The sequence below is a fragment of the Prunus persica genome, chromosome G8, assembly GCF_000346465.2.
Source record: "Prunus persica cultivar Lovell chromosome G8, Prunus_persica_NCBIv2, whole genome shotgun sequence".
Taxonomy (NCBI): Eukaryota; Viridiplantae; Streptophyta; class Magnoliopsida; order Rosales; family Rosaceae; genus Prunus; species Prunus persica.
Genome location: NC_034016.1, coordinates 11,962,968 through 11,988,245, shown reverse-complemented (window position 1 = coordinate 11,988,245; position 25,278 = coordinate 11,962,968). Strand labels below are relative to the sequence as shown.

Genomic DNA, 25,278 nt, shown 5'->3' with positions numbered 1-25,278 from the left:
AGGTACATGGTTGACCAATATGGGAATTTAATCGCTTATCTAATCTCGGGTCTTTTTCAGACCATTCCACTTGTCAGAACTGTTGAAAATGGGCTTAGGAACCTTCATAAGTTATGTACACGCACTTTTGAGACCGGGGGTCAGGGTTATGATCAAATATTTATGGTTGAGTTATTTTATTAATTAAAGGTTTTTAATTGCTTAAATATGTACTCAGGCTTCATTGAACCTGCAGGAAGGACCCTCAAGGGGTCAAGCTAGCTCGGACACTCAATTAGTGGACTTTTGCTTTCTAAATGAATTTTATGCAATTAAAGTTTTATTAAATGATCATGAATGAATTATTATGACTTTTACTTTCCAAGCATAAATGTTTGAATTCAAATATTTTTGTTAGATTTTGCTTATGTTTAAAAGGTAAGTGGCTTGGAAAGTAGGAAAGGAAGTGATAACAAGATTAAAGAATTTATTGAGAAATAGAATCATAATTTTTCCTGAAAAGGTTTTAAAATTACCATATGTACCCAAAATGTTGCCTTCAGATAATATGTTGCATTCGGTTGAGTCAGCGCGCGTTTGACAATGCCCTACGAGTTTCGGAGATGCCCGAACTGTGTGGTACGACGAATGCGGCTCAGGTGGACCAAGTGTCCCCTGAGTCTTGTGAGGAACGCGGCTCAGGTGGACCAAGTGTCCCTTGAGTCTTGCGAGAAATGCGGCTCGGATGACTTTGTGTATCAGAGACCTGCGAGGATGTGTCGCATTATGTGACACAAGGAATTGGAAGTATAATGTAGGAATTAAGTAAAAGATCATGGAATTAACGGATATATGATGGGTACACCTAGGTGGGAAGAAGATTATTTCTTTACAATGCTTTCAAAAGGTTTTGATGATTCGATTGAATGTGTGATTAGTTATATGTATATAAATATGCATGTCTTTATTCTTGCACAAATATAGAACATGAAGATAATTAGATTTCTAAATGTTTTAATAGTGGGCTTAGTATGTTAATATTCTATTTTTCAAAACTTTATTTTTTTCCACTCACACTTTTAAATGTTTTGCTCCCCCAGGCAGTAGTCGTGTACCAGAGCACCACCACAAGGCGGCCATCACTCTTCATTCCTTCTCTTTCTCTATGTAGGATGTTTCCGTCAACTATTTTATTTTTGTAAAGTTACTAGATTAGTATTGCTCTGAAATTGCTCTAGAATTTCTATAAGGCCTGCGGCCATTAAGTTATGTTGCTGGATTGCTTGAATTAAAACTCGGTGCATGCGGAAGAATTGTGGTTATAAATTGCTTTTTCTTATAGGTGAAAATTTTGGGAAACGAGTATTTACATGGGAGACTCTTTCGGGCAGAAGTCAAACTTGAAGTTAAATTTTGGTTCTTGTAAGAAGGGCAATTTGGTCAAGTGTGCCCAGCACCTGCCAGGTGTCAGATATGCACATGGTTCGACTCAGATTCCAAAGTAAAATTTCGGTCGGGTCTTGTCAATATATTTCGCCCCTTGGAGACAAAACACTTAGGTTGTGTTAGGTACAGCTCACTAGACTAGACTGGCTTGGTACGGCTCACTGGACTAGACTGGCTTAAATAAGACTGGAAACCATGTTTGGTAAGAGAATGGACTAACTTAAATGAGATTATATAGTCCAACAGTGAAAAAAACCCTTCACTTGCTCCTTTAATATAACGAAATTGAAAAGTGGTTCACAAAATAGTGAACTCACTAAATAGAACACGTGAGTCCGAACTACACCAATTTCTTCTTCTTCTTCTTCTTCTTCTTCTTCTTCTTCTTCTTCTTCTTCTTCTTCTTCTTCTTCTTCTTCTTCTTCTTCTTCACATGGAGTTGGATTTTCTGGATTTGTGTTTTTAGGAAACTGTATCGACACCAAAAACCATTCCCAATTAAACACCCATCACCATTGCATAACCCAAATACTTGATGTCTCCACCTCCCTTGCGCAACCACAACATCCCTTGCACAACCGATTCCCACAAAGTCAATAATTTCATGGACAAGCCCAATAATTCCATTTGAAAATTTGAAAAAATTAAAAATCAGAGAGTGAAAATAGAAGAAGATTAATGGTGGGTATGTCACCTTTGGAAATGTTTCTTCCCCAATTAATGGGCTGCTGCGTTTCCCTTTTTCATCGCCTCATCCAACGGTGAGCAATCTAATAGGACCCCATCATCATCATAATCATTCCCATCTTATTTGTTTTGTTGGTGTGGGTAAGAATCTAATGGCCTTAATTAGGGGCAAAGTGAGGTCATAAGGAGGAGAAGAGGCATGGTTGTGTTTGTGGAAAGCATGGCCTGAGTTGTGTGGTTTGGGGAGGTAGGCAAATGGGTTTGAGGAGGATCGTAGGTGGTGAGGTGATAGGGAGAGGAAGAAGAGAAGATATTTGTGGTTTTGTCAAATATTTTATTATTTTAGCTTGAATTTTATTTATTAATTGTTTATATCAACTATGATGTTATTATCTATTTTTTTAATAGAATTTTATTATTGTTTTAATTATTTTTTTAGAACATAAATTAACAAAAATACACTTGAAAACAACTTGCATATTATTATTTTAAAAAAGATATCAGAATCCTTAACTAAATTTAAATATTACAATATTTAGTTTTTAGTCCAACACAATACCAAACATATATAGGTCTTCACTATTTTTACAATCTAACTTCTTAGTCCGACGCAACACCAAACGTAGGTCGGTACTTAATCCAGCTTAGTCCAATCCAAGTTAATACAAGACAGTCTCAGAATTTAGTTCAGTTCATGACAGTCCGCCATACCAAACGACCTTTTATTGTCTTAAAGAGGTTTGTATTGAGAATCGAGAAGATATAGTGACAACTTGGATATGCGATCATGACATCTGCCATTTAGAGTGCACAAAAAGGAACTTGAAACACTTGGTCTGCAAGTTAATGTCTCTTTCCACTAGGGTAGACCCCGTTGACTTTTCCTTAAATAAGATTAGGGTAGGCTACACCAAAGTTTTCAAATTTTACATCATTAAGTAACTAAACTCATTAGATTACATATTGGCACAAACTCATAATTATTGATAAAATATTTTTTAATAAATAAACATTTCCTAAATTGCTAGCATGAATAATTGTAAAATGTAATTAATAAGATTGTTGTTACAAATTGAACAAACTATAATCTATATTATTGTATAAATCAAACAAAACGTGAGTATAAATTATTTTATAATTACTAAATATTATAATTGGAATAGTTTATTATACCCTTCCCGAAATGTGACTGGAATTATTAAAAAATAAATTGAATTCTTGAACACAAATGGTACCTAATAATAGTGGTACAATTCAAATCTAATGCAACAACTACTATAAATAGCATGTTTGCCTCTCATTCTATAACTATGATCTAGAAGTTCGCTTATTGCAACATCAAGACACTTTTTACAATTTACATCAAAATGGTCACTAGTACAGTCAACAGTACCATAAAGGTATTTCTTATCTAATACTTGTTGTTTCCCCGAGCGAATAACGGCCCATGAATAGTTTTAGAACTTAATCTAGTGAATAGTTGACGAAGTCTTTTCAGCATGGGATGATAATTGAAATCAATATTTATCAAGTGAAACCCATTATATGTGTTAATGTATGCATTTTGAGTTTTTCTTTTGGATTCCCTTAATAACTTTGTAATAGGATTTCTATTGTTATTTATCAAGCTCAAGTTTAGATTGAGAATAACTTCTCTAGGTGTTCTTATCTGCCTATATTCTGATAGAAAACAATGCGTTTGACAAAGGTAAATTCTGCATTACATTACATTGCATTCACTAAATTTCTTAAGATTATGACTAGTCATCTTTCCTTCGTATGACTAGTCATCTTGCATTCGTATGACTAGTCATCTTTCCTTCGTACGACTAGTCAACCTTTGTTTCAATTAGGATTTCCAGCTCACTGTTTCTAGCTGGGGCTTAACCATTTTTTTTGTCCTTTTCTACGAATTTCTCAGCTGTCATGTGTCTATTCTGACCTAGGAATTTTTGGTAAAAGCCAAAGAATTCCTCATTTGGCAGCCGTCACTTTTGGGGACAAGTTTTGGAAAGTTTCATAGCAAACTTTCGCTTCTTCTTCCTCAAGAGTAACCTTCATATTTTTCATCTTTGAGTTTTCCAAATTGTTTCTTTTTGAAAACTGCATTTGAAATATGAAAACTTCATCTTGCTAGATCAAACACTCTATCATATACATCTAGGTCAGATTCAAGATTGATTTCTTCAAGAGTATGGTTTCTTGAAGAAATTGGTCATTTTCTCCATGAATTCAAATTTCATTTCTGTCTGAGTTAGAGCTTGCAAGCTAGTGTTATGGGATGAAAGAGCTGGAGAAGGAGCTGCCATTGCCATGAAGAACTGAGCTTCAAGCTTTGCTAAGTTGGAGAAGAAGATTGCACAAAGGAGGTATAGCTCATCTTTCTAAATAGACCTAGGAATTTCTTGAGCTTGCTAGTGTTCTTTGTAAGAATCTTTTTTCTTAGTGGATTGCCTGGTCGGTTGATGGCCCCTAGTTTTTCCCAATGGTGGGTTTCTGGGTGAACAATTTCTGGTTTCCATCTCTGTAAATTTTCTGGGTTTGTGTTCTTGATAGTTGACTAGTCATCTGGATTTGTGCGGTTGACTAGTAATCTTTTTATGCTGTTTGGTGTTTGCTTGATTATGTTGCATTCACACACTTTCACTATAGTTGTTGCTAGCACAGGAGATGCCTAGATTGACGGGTCCTTCTGAGTGCCTAGGTTGTCACTAGTAATTCTCTAGGCCTGTAGGTACATCTTGGTATGCTCTGTGTATGTTATTGTTTGGTATAATTCATATCTAACAGTTGACTAGTCATAAGAGTATTTGGTCAAGGTCTAGAGTGTGTGAAGTTTGTTGCGTTCTTGATTGAATATCTTTTAAATTTACCCCTCGTCACCTAAGTACCAATTTTAATATGTGTCACATTTACCAATGAAATCTACATCTCAGTATTTTAAAATGCATTATTCAATCCAAATGATAGCTCCTCATATAGAGGGTAATGCTTGCGAAGCTCTAGACCTGTTGTACTGATACAACTTTGGCATGAAGCAAAGACCTTATTTTCCGAAATAGAGTTCCAACATTGTGCTAGCCCATATACAAAAGTATTTTTTTCTGTTGTAGATTTAGATGTGTTAATGAGTCCACTTCGGAATCTTGAATGAGAAATTTATTTAGATAATACTTCTGTCAGTAATGTATTCAAATTTTCCTCATAATATCCATTGACTAGAAATTCTACCTAATTGAAACAATTATATGCCAAAATATGATGTTCAAAATTTCCAAAGTTCATTTGGAGAAAAAGAGAAAAAAATAAAAGAGTATAAAAGATTGAGTAAACATGTTTAATTTGAACAAGGATTCAATTAATTATTAGAACATAGATATGTATCACAATTATGTTGCTTCTATTTATATATGATATAGTATAGTTTGCCATAAAAGTAGTATACATGTAACACAATAATTATATATAAATCTATGTGATTACCAATTTGTTCCATAAAAAGCCATATTTGATATAGTGTGAATATACACACTATATACATGTGTGCGTGTCTGAAATGCTAACTAGTCAGTATGCCCATACGACACTAACCATTGGTATGGACCAACTCCATAATGTAATTTGATGATTCAAACCATTAATTTTTAGGTTCTAATATAGTGATCATTCTTCAAAAAATTCACCAAATTAGAAATTGTTCAGCCGCTTGATTATTATCATGAATATTTCATTAATTTTCAAAATTATTTGTTTGTCTATTTATTAAATGACAGTTAGATGAGAAAACACTTTTAAATTTGAGTGAACGTTCGCATCAATGATCTTTGGGTTAATTTCAATTTGGTAGCCTGGAGTTGTACCCTTACGACATGTCTGTCCCTACATTTTCAATTTTAACAATAAGGCACCTTCAATGAGACCTAAGGAATGATCAGTTTATTAACATAATAAATGATTAGTGCTTAACTACTCCTATATATACAATAATTTTCATATATATATATATATTTCCAAGTCATATTCATTGATCATCCTTAAAAAAAAAGGTAGACATGTAGTTTGTGATAAAATAAATTTATCAACATAGTGTTTCAAAAAAAATACTAATACTTCCATTTAATCAAATTGTTAAATGTTTTATGTCTTTCAATGTGGACTAATTTTTGATAGAGATGATTTTTGAAAGAATAAAAAACAATTGTTCATATTATTAAACTACAATACATAATGGACGTACAATACAAGTGTCCCTTAAATAAGTTTTTTTTTTATAGATAAACAAGCTTATTTGAGGAATCTCTCGACTGAAGCACCCTCTATATATATATATATATAAGAAATTAAAAATTAATTGTTTTCTCTTTTGAAAGCTAATATATATATATATATATAATATTTTGTAGTTTTGTGTATAGTTGAAGGGTAAAACATTGCATTTGGTCCTTTAATATAGGGATCGTCATTGGGCTAGGTCGGATGGGACTTTATTAGACTAAAGAAAATATACAGGCAGGGTTGAGCTGGGCTTTTTTCTACAAAATCAAAGCCCAAGCGCACCACATAGGGCTAGGCTTTTATGGGCCTCGTCGAGCCAGGCCAAGTGGGCCAAAATGGAATGGACCGAAATGGGCTAACAATATAAATAAATAAATAGTTTTTTTTTGTCAAAAATAAATAGACAGTAGGATTTGATTTGATAAGGCCCAATTTCTTACACAACTCAACTTCGAATTGTCTCAGATTCACCGTCAATCACAACCTCAACAAAAAGATTATATTGTTACATAACAATTCAACTTTCAATTGTCTCATTTTCAGATTCACTGTCAACCTCTCCACTAGATGTCATCCGAACTAGTCTTGACGCTCTAATGTTCATTAATTATTCAACGCATTGCTCATCTTGTGCTACATCTTGCATCCTTATTGCGGTGGAGTAGTTGGAGACCTGGAGAGTCAATTAATAATTTCAATAGGATGATGGGCTTGTTTACTAAATTGCTACCATTGTAAGTCCACCCACTATTAATTATACATTATGTAGGCCGGGCTTTTATGGGCCAAGTCAGGCTTTACACCCCTTAGCCCGAGCCTAGCCCACTCTTTGATGGGCCGGGCCGACCTATATCCCACAATGGGCTGGGCTAGGTTTTTTCTCGATGGGCCTAAGAGTCCGTAGGCCAAATGATGATCCCTACTTTAATAATAGTAATGGAGTTATGCATCACATTTTTTTATTTTTTTTTTAAAAAGTAACAAAATGAACATGGTGAGATATATATGTGTATTATGATATATACGTAAAAAAATCAGTCCAAGATACAAACAACATTAGTATCCTTGTCAAATATGTGTAGTGTACTGGACAGGATTACTATTTTTAGGAGTCCATTCATGCACCTAGTACCATGGATTACGTACACAGCTTTAGAACTAAAAGAAAATGTCAATAAAAATTGAAGATGAAGAAACCACAAATACAATGAATTGGAAAAAGGTAGTGCTTAACTGGAGATTCCTGAATTATGACAGTAAAAATAACATTTTTTCTCATGAATGAACACTATTATGAAGTAATAGCCAGTGAGAAACTTTATAAATCTTCATAATTAGTTCTTGTACAAAAACATTAACATAATTTAATATGTTGCAGAATATTAATCGCAACTAAACTATGGAACTTGAAAGGAAAGATCATATGTCATATAGTATGTTTGTAAGCTATTAAGTTGGTTCTTAATGTGTATAAGTGAGGATCTTATATCATATCTCATATTGTATCGAAGAAATATGGATTTTCTATATTTCATAATGAGAATTACATCGGTATATATAGGGGAAGCTGATACAATAACCTCTGTTCTTAATGCTTATCACAAGCTACTTATCATATTATATACAAAAGGAAAATCATGGCTACTTATGAGATAAGTGGTGGAAGGAGATACACACTATAACATCTATCTTTATATATCTATGAAGAAGCCATCAATGCTATAATTTCCAGCCATAACCCCATTACTTGCAGTGAGAGGCTGCAGTATATTTGTAAGCTCATCCAACTCAGCTTTAAGAATAGAGTTCTTTGCCTCAATGCTCATGCAACTCTGGTGGGTGATGTTTATGTTGGTGATGATCCGATACTTCACCTCCATCAGCCGAGCCCTCTTAGCCAACAAATTCTCCAATTGCTACTTCTTTCTCAGCCTAGACCTCCTTGCATATTCACAAATCTTTCTTTTTCTCTGGTCTATCTCTTCTTCAAGACTCTTGGAGAACAAAGAGTTGTTTTGAGCTCTTGGTCTGTAAATGGAGGCTATGTGATTTTGTTCAAGTGGAGTTTAATAGCTATTTAAGTGGCTGTATTTCAAGAAAATGTGTATAAATATTGAACTCTCAAAAGTGAGAGTGAAGAGTGAAGAGTAATGCAATGCAATGCAAGGGGAAGAATTAATATAAAGGAGTTTATATAGAGTGAAAAAGGAGGTGGTGCATGTGCTAACACTAGGATTTTGTATAGTGAAAGATGATCATAATGCAAGTGCAACCATGCTTATATCTCTTTGGTTTCACTCTTGATGTACTTAAGAGGAAAGGATGTTGCTTCATGACCAAACAATCACAAAAATATTCATGCACTTATCCAATGTAGATACGACTTTCTCCTATGCCTTTTACTTTTCCAATATAGTGCACTCATCATCTTTTTGTTATTCATGATAATTAACTTCCTCTTAGTTTGATATATTTGTTGTGGTTTAATTATCTGGTACTGTGTTTTTGTTCTACTTGCACCTATCCAATGTAGAGTATGCCTCTCTCCTACGCCTTGAAATAAAGTTCTATATCATTACTTTGTCCAAAAATATTTTGTAAATTGAGATTAATATTGGAATAAATAGATTTTTGCAAGTGTACATAAACGATAAAATAAACCATGTTAAATAAAAAGTAATGAGAAGTACTCACAACACAACTATGCAAATATGTAGATAGTGGGTTAGTCAAAACTTACGTAGAAAGATGGTCACAATGCAAGGTATACCTCTTTGGTTCTTGACCAATTTCACTCTTGGTGTGTACTTAAGAGGAAATGATGCTTCTTCATGACCAAACAATCACAAAACTATTCTCGCCTTTATTTTTGTTTTTGTTTTTTTTTTGTCGAACATCATATTTTTGTTATTCATGATAAACAGTCTCTTGGTTTGATTTGTTGTGGTTTAATTATCTGGTATTGTATTTTGTTCTAGTTGGCCTTTTTTTTTTCTTTGCTTGTGCTTTGAACCCAAATTTGGTTAATATTTTTCTTTTTACAGAACAAAATAGTATGAATGAAAGTAGCCCCAAAACATTCTTGTAAGTTGTAACTTGTATGAAGGAACATTAGAACCCTTGTTTTCTTTTTGTAATTTAGCTAATCAAATTGATGCCACTTGTTTTTTAAAATTATGATGGTCTTTTGAAAGTTGAAGCTCTCAAGTGAATGTGCGTAGCTTGTTTATTCAAAAAATTATATTTATATGATTTTGAAGTTCCATAGAATCTAAGTGCTGAACGAAATTATTTGTCAATATTATATCTTTGTAACAACCTTTAAAATCAAATTCTATATCATTCCTTCGTCCAAAAACATTTTGTAAATTGAGGCATGAATAGTAAACTTTGAAGACATTTTAAATAAAAATTAATTATTAGCTCTAAATTTAACATATAAGAAATTAAAATAAAAAGTACACTTTGAAGACAAATTTTGTTTTAAGAATCCACTAAATCTTCATAGGTTAAATATCTTTATTGTATTACTAATGTCTCCAGTTTGGTTAAGGAATCCCTTATATAAGAAAAATTAGGTATTAGTGATAAGAATCCTTACTAATGAGGAATACCTAGAGTATTTCTGTTTGGGTTTTGGTACATAGAATTCAAATTTTGTTTTTGATTTGCCCAAAGAAGAGACCCATATTTGTTGGCCCAACTTACATCAATCACTGAAAAGACAATTGTACTTTTTTTGTTTAAAAACTTGGATCATATCTTAGATTAGGCCTTATCAATGGGCTAGCCCGACCTATTTTTATGCACTTGGGCCGAGTTAGGTCGGGCTTTAATTAGGAAAGAGAAAATGACGAGCCAGGCAGGGGCTGGGCTTTCTGGAGCCCACCAGGCCGGGCCTGATTCTATTTTTTTTTCTTCTATGTTTCTATCTTAATGTCTACTTTTCATTTTTTGTATGTTCAGAGCTCTATTTTACCCTATGTTTCTATGTTCATGTCTCCATTTTTTTCTATGTGATCAGTTTGTGAATATTTTTTTTCCAAATTTGTGCTTATGCAGTACAACCACAAAAATGCAAGTCGTTCTGACCAAAAGACAATACAAGTCCAATAAACTTTGTCGAGTGATCCGCAAACAACTCTTTTTTCTTCTAACTAAAATGCTCAACAGTTTTTGGCAAAGAATCACCATCTTTAATCATCTTCATCATTTGCTTAATGCTCTGGTCAATCGCATATAAAAATAAAATATGGCAGAATAAATCAAATGACAGGATAACATAACTAATGCTAATAATTGAAATTTCGTAATATCACTAATGCAAAACAATTAGTTCCATGACAAGTAAATACCTTGTCGAATTCATCCTGTTAATTCAAAGACAAGTAAAAATAGCAAGCATGAAAAGATCAAACCTTTCATTCCAATCTGTCACGGGTTTCCATAAAAATTGGAACTTGCAAATTGAAATTATTTGTTTATATGAAATATGCTCAAATATGCAAATATCTGGAAACAATCACAAATGATTAATCTAAACAGAGTTAGAAAACTGTAAACCATCACAAATCACAGTGAGAGATTGAAGTTGGCACAAAAAATAAAAAATAAAGAGATGAGGACATTATCTTTGATCAACGAATAGAGATCTACAAAGATAGAGGAATTATGAGGCTTTTCCCCACTGGAATTAGGAAATTTGAACAATAAGAAGAAAAAGGAGAAGAACTTCTCTCTATTTGTAGAGAATGATGCGGCTAGGTTATAATCTACAGAGATGCAACCCCCTTTATATTAATTGGAAAAGACAAAATAAAAATAAAAGTAAAGAGGTATTGGGCTTTGAGGCTTGGTTTTGCAGCACAACACTCTAACAAGAAAATTAAAACATAAGGTACTGGGCTTGTGTTTGTGGGCTGGGTTTTCATAGGCTTAAACGGGCTGGGCTGGGCTTTAGACACCTAAGCCCAAGCCCAGCCCATTGAACAACGGGCCGGGCCAGCCCATGAACCCTAACGGGCCAAGTCGGGCCTTTTTTTAGATGGGCTGGGTGGGCCCTCAACAACCCATGGAGTTGCGGGCCTAATGATGACCCCTATCTCATATCTCATCTGAGCCTTCATACATTCCCTCTCATCTCTTTGTATCTCTGTCTCTCTTCTCTCTGTTTGTGAAAACCAAGCTTACCAACAATGGTCACAACCACACCCTAGCCACGCAGAGAGAATGTGTAGATGGTGAAGTTTGCAGAGCAAGCCGCTACGAGGAGATGGTGGAGTTCGTTGATAAGTTCTTGGCCTCTATGATCAGTGAATAATTACATATTATTTTGTACCCTTATAGCTTATGATTTCGTTATCTTTTTGAGTTAAACTTGTGCTTTAAATCATTTTTGTGTTTGTTTCAGTGTATAAGTTTTGAGGACTCATTTAATGCATTTTGGAGTCTAAATAACTCAAAACTGTGTCTACAGATCAGTCAACTTCACCGATCGGACTGTACATGTTCATGAACTAATGAGACATACACCATTGGAAAGATGTGGAAGTATGGTTTCTGGAGCATTTTACAATTCATAATTTTGAGTTTTCTAAAAGAAGTTATGAAAGTTTTGGTAGCTTAAGGTGAATTTTGGAAGCATTTGCATTCTTGTGCCAAAAGGGATATTTGAAGGCTTTTCCGATTTGTCCTTGCGATGGGCTACATATGGTTGGAAAGCTAAGACAAAGTGCTTGAAGGTCCATATTTTTACAGAATTTATTGAGGGGAGGAACGAGCCCAAAATATGCCTACAAGCAGACTGCGGTGCATTGTCATGCATGACATATGCATGAACTAATTGTTTTTGGTGGGGAAGTTCGGTAAAGTTGGTGAAGTGGGTGTTATAGGTAGAGGCAATACTCAAATAAGATTTTTTTCTTCCCTTAAGCCTATAAATTGTGAGGTTCTCCAAGCTTACAAACACATCCCAAGGGGAGAAGCTCTCAAACATCTCTCTAGAGGTCCTTTCCCTTCTCTCCCTCAAATTTCTCTTAGTTTTTCTTTTAAGTTCTCAATTGTCGTAGCAAAACCTCTTCGCTAAATTTTCCTTTATATTTTTCTTAGTTATAATTTATTTTTCATTGTCATGTAATTTTTTATTTTAAGTTTTCAAGTTTGATTAGTTTCCAAGTTTCAATTACGGTTCTTATTCTTATTCATTATGCTTATAAGTTAATATGCTTGTTTGAATGATTGCTCACCATTAAAACTTGTATGTTAGCTATCTTGGTTGGAAATAAGAGTAGACACCATATGCCTTAATTCGAATTGAACTATGAATAGGAAGAGTATGTATGGACATTCGACAATAGGGATTAAATACATGTTTGGTTGTTTAAAACATTCTTCTATGCTTAATGGATTTCTAATGCTTAAGTTAGGCTTAGGCTTGGGTGTCTAAAGCCCACCCGGCCCATAGGCCCGGCCCGATTAAGCCTAAAAAAGCCTGGCCCACATACATATATAATTATGTATAAATAAGAGTTTAGGTTTAGGATTATATCACATAAATCACCTATATAATTTGTTTCATTTCATTTACTTTTCTTTACTCATTCTTAATTTATAATTGGATGATTAGCACATTAATTTGTGTCAATTATTAATTCAACAATTATATATATATAAGATGAACAACATATCACATTACCAAATATAATCATATCACGAAACATAATCGTATCACCAAATATAATCATGCTTTTCTTGAACACATCACCAAATATTTGCATATTTATTCATACCATACTTTAATTTTTTTTTTTTTGATACTTATTATTTTTTAAACCGTATTATAGTCTAATTATGTAATAACCTCAAAAATAATACTTGGTTTTATTATTTTTGTGAAAAATCTTATTAAGTTGTGTGACTTTATTGAGTGTTTTATGAATTTGGTTTGATGTGAAAATATTAGAATTAAGTGAGTGTAATCTGAAATTCGAACTAAAATGCCATTATGATTAAGTTTATGATTTTTTTAATGAAGTAGGCCCGTTTAGGCCCAGCCCGGCCCATAGATCAGGCTTGGACTTTGAATTTTCTAAAAAAATTCGGCTTGATATTTTGTCTCTTTTCTTTAAGGTCCGACCCGACTTAGTCCAAGTCTATTAAATTTGAACCGGACTAACCCAGCCTAGCTCTTGACAAGCCGTATTCTCATGTTCGAATCCCATTCACTCATCTGGTTTAGACTAGAAAACAAAACAAAATCCGTTTAAAATCCAGGTCAATCCAGGTCAAATTCGCCTCCCTCTCAGTGTCACTCTCATCCCTGATCGCAGACCGCCATCGCCCCAAATCCCTAATTTTGATTTCCTCAGCCCCAAATCTCTCGTTTCCTCTCTCTTTCTCAAACTCTTTGTCTTTATCGTTTGCTGATATCTTCTCTCCACTCTCGACTTTATAGGAGTTCTCTCGGCTGAGCACTACCCATCAGGTGCTCTTTCCCTTGTCCTCTTTGTCCTTATTTCGTCTTCTATTTTTTTTAAAATGTTGTACGGATATCATGCGATTTTCTCCTCTCAATTGTTCTGATTAAGCTGCTGCTTGTGTCTTCTTATTGATTTATTTATTTGTTTTTCTCCGTGATTTTCACGAGTCTTTTTGTGTTGAATTTCTGGTGTTGGTTTCATTTATCCTTTGTGTATTAACTTCCCATCCGCAATGTGCTTGTTCTGTTTAAATTTGATTTAGATGCGGTTGAAAATTGAGAATTTGACTCATATGTGAATTTGGATGACCATCTCATATGAGAACTCATGTGTTTCTGGTATCAAAGATTCTGTCTTTGAAGTCTTTGAAAGAAACCATCGCTATGATCGTAATTCTTTGACCTTCCATTTGCTGACATTCCTTCATTGTTTGTGTAATTAAAGAAATGATTCTGCTTGTTCTATAATAGTAAAGAACATAGTAATAAATTCTGCTTGTTGCTATTATATAATTAATCAAATTTGATTGTATGTTTTTAATTTCTTTCTAACGTAAAATTATTATGTTTCATATAGATGGATCCTTTTGATAGTGCTGAAGGTGGAGGTACAGAATCTGCAAATAATGTGCAAGAATCTGCTCCTTCTAACCCTATAGACCCTGTAGCAGTTTGGTAAGAGGTGTAGAAATTAGCGCTTGAAATTAATTTTTATTTTATTTTTTGTAAATTTGATTTTGGCTTGCTTCAGCTAGGGTTTAGATGAGTCCACCTGCTTTGGTGAAGATGGAAGATACTAACCCTAAAGTTTTAGCTTCCAAGAATTCAAATTCCGAAAGCAGAGATTCAGACCCCATCCAAGCTCGATTTAATGATTTGTGCAAGGTTGCCACTTTCCCCCCATTTTTACTGTAATTGAATGTATCCTTCTGTTGTTTCTTATTGTAAATGTCATTTTATTTGTAAAATTTGGTTTATAAACTGTACTTTTGTTTACTTTTAGAATTTCTTTCTTTGTTTCCATAGTCATTTCTTGATTTGTGTTCCTGTGAATATATATGGCTTCTAATTTCAGAATGGATTGTCGTTGGATGATAATGCTTACACGCAAGCTATGAAGCTGTTCAAAGAAACCAAACATCTATTAACTTCAAATGCATTGGCTATTGGAAACGGAACAGTATGTGTTTTTATCAATTTTCCATTGTATAGTCAATAATAATGTTATTTAGAAATAAGGTTTGAGGTGATATCTTTTAGGATCTTTTTGCTGGGACAGTGGCTTGTATCTGAATTTTTTGTAAATTAAATGCATTTTTCTGTACAGCCTGAAGAAGCAGAACAGTTCTGGTTTGCCTTTGTTTTGTACTCCGTGAAAACTTTGAGTGAGAATAATTCACAGATGAGCTCTGATGATAATGGATTTTCTCTCTTCCAAATTTTGAGAGCTGCGAAGATGAAGTATGTTGTTTGCCCATCTGTTTTTTTTAAAATAATTTTTAATTTTTTTTAATAAATTTTTTTACTTAGCTTACAGTTAGATGCTCGTAAATTCTTGTCATCTTCTATTTTTCTGGTGTTTTACAGCATTGTAGATTTTTTCAAGGAGCTTCCTCAGTTAGTTGTTAAGGCCGGTCCAGTTTTGAGTGATCTTTATGGCATAGATTGGGAAAACAAACTTGAGGTATTGACTTGTCATAGAGTTAGTTTATGCTTGAAAAGGACTCTGTTTTTATGTGTTTTGACTTTCTGTTTTCTTGAAGTTACTTGACCCTTTGCTCATGAGTTTGAGTTCTTAATTTATTAGGCAAAAGAGTTGCAGGCAAATTTTGAGTACTTGAGCCTGTTATGCAAGTGAGTGTCCCTTCTTCTGCACCATTGTTCCTTATGTATTATTATGGCTGATCGTTCAAGAATTTTCTCTCTTTAAAATTTTGCATTATCTTGTGTAAGATCTCTATACTTAGGATGAGACCTTGATGAAACTAAAATAGCGGTATTGCATGTGTGGTGATGCCAGATATGAAAAGTGATGGCTTGACATGTCAAATTTTTTATTAGGCTGTAATGGAAATTGGTTGCAAGACTGAAATTGATTAGAATTAATGTTGATTACAAAAGGAATGATGATGCAGGGCAGCGGCTATAAGCTGCTGTCCAGCGACCCAAACATACCCAAAATACAGAGAATAGAAGGATAAAGCAGTAGAATCAAAGTTGGAACGAAGATAATTGAGTTCTAGGGCAAAATCCCAACAGGAACTCTATAGACTAACGTCTGAAATTATATTCATCAACAAAACTAAATACAAGAGTCTCTTAATAGCCTATTTATACTAGAATACAGAAAACCTAATTGGCACAGGAAAGTAAAAACCTAAACAGGAAATTAAACCAAATCCTAGTAAGAATAGGAAAACAAAAGAAGTAACTAATAATTTAAAGTAAATAGAACCCTAGCCCAATTGACTGACGAGCCTAAGTAATCTTGGAGAGCTTCGTAGATGCTCCTGCATCAAACTCCCCAGGTTGGAAGAGACTCGTCCTCGAGTCTAAACTGTTATCAACGAAGACTCCATGAGAAACTTGAAACTGAATTCTTCCTTTCCAAACAAAGAGGTATGTTGAATATACTCCATGAGAAGCTTGAAACTTTTTGAATATCGAACTGCTCTTGAATACTTATGTTTATTTTCTTGCGTCAATTCCACCGGATTGTGAAGAATTCGTCCTTTAATTCCAACCTTTTGCTGAAAACTGTCCAAACACAACCTCCACTTACATAAACTGTCTATAGAACTTTGGCCTTGAAATTGAACCTTCCCACTCCAAAGATATAGATACTTAGAATATTTAATCCTTCTAGAACACTTCAAGTTATGTACTGTATACAACCTCGCAGCCCAAAAACTGTTCAATCCAAAAGCCATTAGATTGACACGATCAACGAAGTTTTTGGCAATCTTCAAAACAAAAGCATCAACTCCAAGAAAATCAACATACTTAGAAGTATCACAAGAAGTCATCTCATCTCTAATGGTTCCTTCAAGACTTTCTTGTATCACCTTGCCTTCAAACTTGTATGGATTGTGTTCCTTCAAAAGTTCAGACCCAACCTTCTCTTGATCCACCGCTTTCAAGATTACACTAGATTCATCTTGCTTACTCTCACCATATACATTGTCAAAATCAAAACTTTTCTCCACCTCAAAACAAATTTCACAATCGTCTTCTAAACAACGATCAAATACGGAAGGAATATCTAAATTTAGGGAACTAACTGAAGAATTAGAGCGAACCGCTCCTTCCAATCCACCTCTATCACCATCATCATGGTTTCCAGCTTCATGGAAGGGGTTTACCTTTTCTTCAAAGTCATCCTTACGACTTCCTTCCGGTATGTCTAAGGGTTCGCGGTTGCGTTCCGGAATCTCCATATAGGCATCCGTGTGCTCCTATCGTTGGAGGGCTTGCACCACTCTTGACAACTCTTCCATCATACGCCACATCTCAGCCATCTCTGGGTGTTGGGCTTGGTTCCCTCGTCCACGACCTCTAGCACGTCCAATCATGGTGTGGAGCAAGGATTAACCCAGGCTCTAATACCAATTTGATGCAGGGCAGCGGCTATAAGCTGCTGTCCAGCGACCCAAACGTACCCAAAAATACAGAGAATAGAAGGATAAAGCAGTAGAATCGAAGTTGGAACGAAGATAATTGAGTTCTAGGGCAGAATCCCAACAGGAATTCTATAGACTAACGTCTGAAATTATATTCATCAACAAAACTAAATACAAGAGTCTCTTAATAGCTTATTTATACTAGAATATAGAAAACCTAATTGACACAGGAAAGTAAAAACCTAAACAGGAAATTAAACCAAATCCTAGTAATAATAGGAAAACAAAAGAAGTGACTAATAATTTAAAGTAAATAGAACCCTAGCCCAATTGACTGACGGGCCTAAGTAATCTTAGAGAGCTTCGTAGATGCTCCTGCATCAAATGAGAAAAGAAATCTGTAATGCAGCTTCTTTGATATCTTCACTTAATTATTTCAGGTTGACTAATTTGCCCCAGAACTAAGATGTTGATCTCATCCTTGTTATGTGTCAAAAACCTTTTTACAAAGTGTGTAGTGTTAAAAACAACCTGGTTTTTTATGTTATGTTATGAAATACTATGCCTCCAGTTTAGTGCTGAGTTTTATAAATTAATTCATGCTACCATCAAGTGGTTGTCACTGAATGCTATAGTACATGAAATTAATTTGAGTACTGAAGATTGAACTTGATGCTAGGCAGGCTGCTTTAGTGATTTATTAAGCTTCATTCTTGATTTCTAGAGAACACATTGAGTTGTGAGCGGTATGGACTTCTTATACTTTAGAACTTAGTAGCTGAGTATGGTATTGATACCTATTACGATTTTGTTACTCTGTAACATGCTACATATCTTTAGAAATCTGGGTTACATTAAACTTACTGTCTACCTTTCGATCTATTTTCCTGTCATTTGGGTTCATTGAAAGAAGAATTAAAAAATAGGAAATGAATGTATCCTAGAGTAGTGCTTTTGGTTTATCTTTTGGATAGTTGACTACATGGTTGAAATCTGTTGTACATCATGCAACATCACAGTTGGTAAATGTGCAGTGTAAACCTATGGAGGACCCCATTTTTTTCTTCTGTCTATTCAATTGCAGTTTCATGAACTTTTAATGGATATGCTAAAATCACTAAGCACCTACAGAGGTGTGTTTCCCTGCTTACCCATCTAAATCTTGCAGGGGCATAGTATCTCTTTGCAGTCTGTGGCAATCCATTTTTTTGCATGCTTCGCACTAATTTTTAGCAGAAAATTAACATTATATGGATGAAAACTTACCATTAGTTTGATTTCCATTTAATTGAGACCAGATTACTAATTGCATTGAGATGATCCAAGGGACATACGCAGCATAATTTCATTCTTATTCTTTGTGAACTATTTTTAGTGCTACCTCATTTTAGGCGGAGGTCATGTTGGATGTTTCATTGTATGCATAATAAATATGCTTCATTGTACTTTGTCTACGAATTTGCTTTCACTTATATGAAGGTTTTAAGCTAATAGAGTCGTATCATAAAAATTCAATGCTTCAAGGTACTACAAACGTGTATACCGAGAGGTCTTCTTGACAAGTGATGTAAATGCCGATAAGCAGTCAGCTGTTGCCAGAGGAACTGGTTATGTGTCGGAGTATCATCGTTTTGGATGGTTGCTGTTTTTGGCCCTTCGTGTACATGTATTCAGCCGATTTAAAGACCTGTTGACTTGTGCAAATGGCTTGGTTGCCATATTGGTCAGTTGCATTTCTGTATTACTTCAATTAGTTGGTGATATTAGGATGGCAGTCAGTTACTTGAAATGTCAAACATAATATCAATTTCCATTTTACAATAAACAAGAAATAGGTTGCCTCAAGAAGTGTGAAAACATTACATTACATTACATTATATATGACACACACACACACACACACACACACACACACACACACACACACACACACACACACACACGCACGCACGCGTATCAACCCATATACACATATACTGTTTGGCTTTATACATGAACATGTATTTTTTCTTACTGCTTGGTTTTCGTTTTTACAGGCAATTTTAATTATTCATGTTCCTGTTTGCTTCAGAAAATTCAACATCCATGATTCAACACACTTTGGTAATATTTCACTTGGCTTATATAGACTTTGTATTATATGATTTCCTTTTCAAGGAAGGATGTTCAATTTTTGAAACTTGCTTCATCTTTTGTTCATTTCCCCCATACTTTTTCCCTCTATTATTTTGGGGTGGGTTTACATTTTGGCATTCTTCATCGGAGCTGATTTGGTTAGTGTCCAATTCAGTGAAAGGCAGCAAAGGCGTGGACCTGCTTGCGTCCCTTTGCAACATTTATGACACTTCAGAAGATGAGTTGAGAAAAACAATGGAAATGGCTAATGCTTTAATAGCGGACATTTTGAAGAAGAAGCCCTGTTCAGCGTCTGAGTGTAGAAATAAAAATCTAGAGAATATGGATCCAGGTTTCTTTGACAATTTCTCCTATGTACAGTGTTTGATACAAATCTCTTGTTCCTTTGTCATTTATCAAAGATTCTGAGATCTGATCCTGTTTAATGCAGATGGTTTGACCTACTTTGAAGGTCTTATGGAGGAACCATCATTGTCATCCAGTTTAGATATTCTAGAAAAGGATTACGATGATGCAATTCGGAGTAAGGGTGAACTTGATGAGAGAGTCTTCATCAACGAAGAAGATAGCTTACTTGGTTCTGGTAGCTTTTCTGGGGGATCCATGAATTTATCCGGTGTGAAGGTATGCTTCTAATAAATAGTACCTCTGAGGTCCATACGTGTGGTATTGTCAATGTTCTTCGTTGTTTCTTCCATTGGTTCCATTTTGTGTAGAGGGAGTTTGTTGATGGTTTTATATATTCTGTTATGTTAGAGGAAATTTGATTCTATAGCCTCCCCAACAAAGCCAATTGCAAGTCCACTGTCTCCCCATCACACTCCTGCATCTCATGTTAATGGTGGTGCTAATTCAAAGATGGTAGCCACACCAGTGAGCACTGCAATGACAACTGCAAAGTGGCTTCGGACCTTTATTTCTCCACTTCCGTCAAAACCCTCAGCCAAGCTAGAGGGGTTCCTGGCATTGTGTGATAGGGATGTTACCAATGATGTGGTACGCAGGGCACAAGTCATATTGGAGGTTATATTTCCAAGTAGTGCCTTGGGAGAACGATTTGTAACTGGTAGCCTGCAAAGTGCTGACCTCATGGACAACATCTGGGCAGAACAACGAAGATTGGAAGCACTCAAACTTTATTATAGAGTTTTGGAGGCAATCTGTAGGGCAGAGGCTCAAATACTGCATGCTACTAATTTGACCTCTTTATTAACCAATGAGAGGTTCCATAGATGCATGCTAGCCTGCTCTGCTGAGTTAGTCCTGGCAACACATAAGACTGTCACAATGTTGTTTCCAGCAGTGTTGGAGAGGACAGGTATTACAGCTTTTGATCTTAGCAAGGTGATAGAGAGCTTCATTAGACATGAGGAATCTCTTCCAAGAGAATTAAGACGACACTTGAATTCATTGGAAGAACGACTTTTGGAGAGCATGGTATGGGAAAAGGGTTCCTCGATGTATAATTCTTTGACTGTTGCAAGACCTGCCCTCTCAGCAGAAATAAATCGTCTTGAGTTATTAGCAGAACCCATGCCATCTTTGGATGCAATCGCCATGCGTATTACCTTCTCTTGTGGAGGGTTGCCTCTGGCACCTTCTTTACAGAAGCATGAGAATTCACCAGGTATTTACTTTATATATATATGTGTGTGTGTGTGTGTGTGTGTGTGTGTGTGTGTGTAAACATCTTAACTCTGAAGTTGTAATGCAGTCCCTCAATTTTATGTGGGACGTCTAAGCCCATGGACATTGGAAATGGATTTCTATCCTCTTAGTGGCAGATGCTATCCTCTTAGTGGTGATTTCGTCTTTTTTTTGTTAATTTTCAGGTCAGAATGGAGATATCAGGTCTCCAAAGATGGAGCAGAATTCCTTTACATCTCCTGTGAAAGATCGTTTTCAGGCCTTAAGTAACCTAAAGTCAAATCTGCCAGCCCCCCCTTTACAGTCTGCATTTGCCAGGTATCAGTCTCCGATCCCTGGAACTAATAAATTTAATTTTTAATTTCTCTGTAGCAACTGACATTTGCTATGCATGTGGTTAAGTTGGTGACAATATCAGTCGTGGATCAGTTGGTAGTGAGCCACTGGTCCGTCTCTCTGAAATCTTGACAATTGTTGCTTTGCTTTTTTCCTTCTTGGTATTATACTTCTGAAATTCCAATGTGCAGTCCAACACGGCCAAATCCGGGAGGTGGAGGGGAAACATGTGCAGAAACTGGAATTAGTATTTTCTTTAGCAAGGTGCGAGGGAGTTTCCAAGAAAATAGTTTTCTTTTTATTTTTCCGGTAAATAATCAGAGGATCTGCCTGAATGAACAGGATGTGTGTTGTAGATATTAGTTCATACCAGTGAAGATCTGTTTGTTTGGCATGTTTAGCCACTTGACCTTATAATTCTACTTTATTAGGATTTATCCTCTGCTTTATACATGGTGCATTTCTTGTATTTAGATAATCAAGCTGGCGGCTGTCAGAATCAATGGTATGGTTGAAAGGATGCAACTGTCTCAGCAGATCAGAGAGAATGTTTATCGTCTCTTTCAACAAATCCTTGTTCAACGGACATCTCTCTTTTTTAACCGCCACATCGACCAGATTATTCTTTGTTGTTTTTATGGAGTTGCAAAGGTGTGATATTACTTCTGACAGTTTTACGGGATGCTGTTAAATAATTATCTTCTTTTCTTACTCATCCACTGTTTTCTTGTCGCAGATTTCTCAACTTAATTTAACATTTAGGCAAATCTTATACAACTATACAAAGCAACCACAATATAAACCGCAAGTTTTTCGAAGTGTGTTTGTTAATTGGCCTTCAGCACGCCGCAATGGGGTATCGTGCCTAAACTTTACTGTTTGTTAGTTTTCTGGATAGATCCCAACCCTTCTCATGTTTTGGAAACAGAGGCCAGCACAGGAACACATTGAAATCATACCATTTTACAATGAAATATTCATTCCTTCTGTGAAATCTCTGCTAGTCGAGGTTGGACCAGGTCCAACAACTACAAGAGATAGCATAGTTCCTGAAGCAAACAATGACAATGATGGTATGCGTTTGCTAAAACGTACATGTAACTGCCACAATTTATTTCCTTTTTTTTTTTGGGAATATTCTTCTCCATCATTTCCTAATAAGCCCAATTTTTTTTAACTGGTCAATTAGCTCAATGTCCTGGATCACCTAAAGTATCCAGCTTTCCAAGTCTCCCTGATATGTCTCCAAAGAAAGTATCTGCAGCACACAATGTTTATGTCTCTCCATTGCGATCATTTAAGGTACTTGTTTAGTTGTTTAGGTTTTTTGCCTTTATTTTATTTTTTTGTTTACTTTTTTTCACAACATGTTGATTCCCATATATGAATTGCCTCTTAGAATTGAAGAAGCCATTCTTAACGCAAAGTTGCAGTTATATATTTACTATGTGTTAATCACCAACTTATTTAACATAACTAATTTTATATTACTTTAATCTTGAATCTCTCAGCAGTCTTTGATGGGTCCATGTTATGTTATGTTATTTTTTATTTTTTATAGTGTTGAACATTTGATGTGTTGGCTTCATATTCCTTTTCTTTTATTTAATTTCGAAGCCCATTGGCCTAATACAATCCCATGCAATATATATCCCCGATATACCATTGTTTTTGGCTAATAGCTTTTTGCTTATTTAAGAGGATTTTGCTGTATGTTGCATGCCCAAATTCTCTCTGTGATCCTACTTTACGAGTGTCTAGAGTGGGCTGGCTTAGGTATTAGGACTCTCTCAATTTGGTGGAGACCAAGGTTTCTTTCTCTTTTTCCACCTTCAAGTTCTAGTTTGTAGGATTAAGTACCAAACATGCATGAACTTGGATAATGCAAGATGCAGTACGATTTAAATATGCAAGTGCGATCATATCAATCTTTTGTTAATTCCATCTTAGTCAGTATAGTTCAATTTGTATACAAAATTGATCTTATTAGTGAAGAAAATAATTAGAGTTGAAATATCTGATAGAATATATAGAATAATATCAAGATATGTCAAACTATATCTATATGAACTGAATGGTTACTTGATCTTGCTATGGGATTTTAGTGAAGCTCAGTGACATATCAGCCAATCGTTTAACTCATGCAAATTTGTGAGGTTAAAAGAAAAAACATCACATGCATCCTTTGGTGATACTTTACTCGAAGAAACTTCGTGCCTGTGCATCTAATTTTGAACTTTCTGCAGATGGATGCTTTGATCTCGCATAGCACAAAAAGCTATTATGCTTGTGTTGGGGAGTGTACCGTTGCGTATCAGAGCCCTTCGAAAGATCTCACTGCCATCAACAACCGCTTGAATGGGTATTCTATTAGTTCAAACCAAGGTAAAAATTTTTGCCAAATTAATGATTTCCTCTGATGCATCATTCCGTTTTTCAGTACGCGAAAGCTCAGAGGCACTCTCAACTTTGACAATGTTGACGTAGGCTTGGTCAGTGATTCTATGGTGGTCAACAGCCTCTACCTTCAGAATCAAAATGGAAGTTGTGCATCCTCATCAGGTGCATCGGTGAAAACTGAGCAACAGGACTCATAATTCAACTCAACGGCGCCTATGTATAGTTATAGTTTTCCAGAAATCTAGTATTTTAATTCTTCATAGTTCTGTACATTTCTGTTTATGACACGAAGTGCTGGTGCTGAATGGGCGGGTTAGGTAGAATGGCCACCAAAAAGCCCCATTTCCCATTTACTCACGTATGTTAGGTAGGACCTTTTTCCTCGGCTTTCTAGGGTTCAAGTAATTGTATCGAGATTCTCCTTCTGCGGGTGTATCTTTCCACCTGAGTTGTAAATGTTAATTCCAATTTACACTGTATCAAGTGTCCAACTAGCAATTGGTAGAAAAATTACCAATTCAAAACCTGCCAATTGCAATGTACAATAACGGCTTACGGTTGGAACATCGGATTAGTAAGCTAATGCCCGATTGAAAGTCTTGATGCCAATTGCATTTCACAATATATGACTCGTCCAAATATAATTTTATTGTGAGTTACATTGTATCCTGGCTATTAAGCATTGTCATTCGCTGAAATGATGGTATCATTGTAATCACCCCATTTCAATGAGGTATAGATCCATAACTTGTAATATTTAATATCCGGTTTGAAGTTGTAATGTAAATGTTTATTATATCTAAAAGAAGTGAAAATCTTAGCTTGGCAAGCGAAATTAGGGGAATCTCATAAAATAAAACTGAGGAAATTAATCTAAGTTATGAAACTTGAAAAGAGAAATATTAATAAATAATAAAAAAGGAAGTGTGGATGTTGCTAATTAAATTCACTAATGAACTTCTCTTCTCTTCTGAATTAGGTGTATGTAGATATAATTTCCCCCATATCAGCGATCTCACACACCGGTTATAACTATGCCCTTGTATAACTTAATTGAGGAACAATGGTGAGGGAACCGATACCAGTGCTCTAACTGTTGACCTAAATTTATTATCTATTATCTAGTAACTATTAGCTTTTGTGTAATTTGAGTTAAGTAAAGAATAAACCATATATTGTAGAGATAGGCTCGGCCAAGTTGGTTAAAGGATGTATTTTTCACTCTACATCCGAGTTCGAATCCCTCTCTCTGTAATTTAGATTATATTAAAATAA

The 25,278-nt window shown here is 35.1% G+C and overlaps 1 protein-coding gene across 4 annotated transcripts; it reads left to right on the top strand.

The window, feature by feature from the left end:
* On the top strand, positions 13,475-24,627 carry LOC18768199 (retinoblastoma-related protein). Of its 4 annotated transcripts, none has more exons than XM_020570382.1 (20): positions 13,475-13,870; positions 14,442-14,539; positions 14,616-14,749; positions 14,940-15,044; positions 15,192-15,325; positions 15,452-15,548; positions 15,672-15,718; positions 19,009-19,207; positions 19,521-19,591; positions 19,776-19,951; positions 20,051-20,244; positions 20,377-21,247; positions 21,453-21,585; positions 21,795-21,867; positions 22,078-22,254; positions 22,340-22,459; positions 22,532-22,676; positions 22,793-22,905; positions 23,850-23,988; positions 24,091-24,627. In XM_020570382.1, exons 3-20 carry the CDS (start codon positions 14,627-14,629, stop codon positions 24,198-24,200), a joined length of 3,027 nt encoding a protein of 1,008 aa, XP_020425971.1. In that variant the 5' UTR covers positions 13,475-13,870; positions 14,442-14,539; positions 14,616-14,626; the 3' UTR covers positions 24,201-24,627. The 4 variants fall into 4 exon arrangements, with proteins under 4 accessions (XP_020425971.1, XP_020425970.1, XP_020425969.1 ...); XM_020570381.1 differs by having other exon boundaries at positions 13,498-13,870; positions 14,620-14,749; positions 23,850-23,965; positions 24,044-24,627; XM_020570380.1 differs by having other exon boundaries at positions 13,498-13,870; positions 23,850-23,965; positions 24,044-24,627.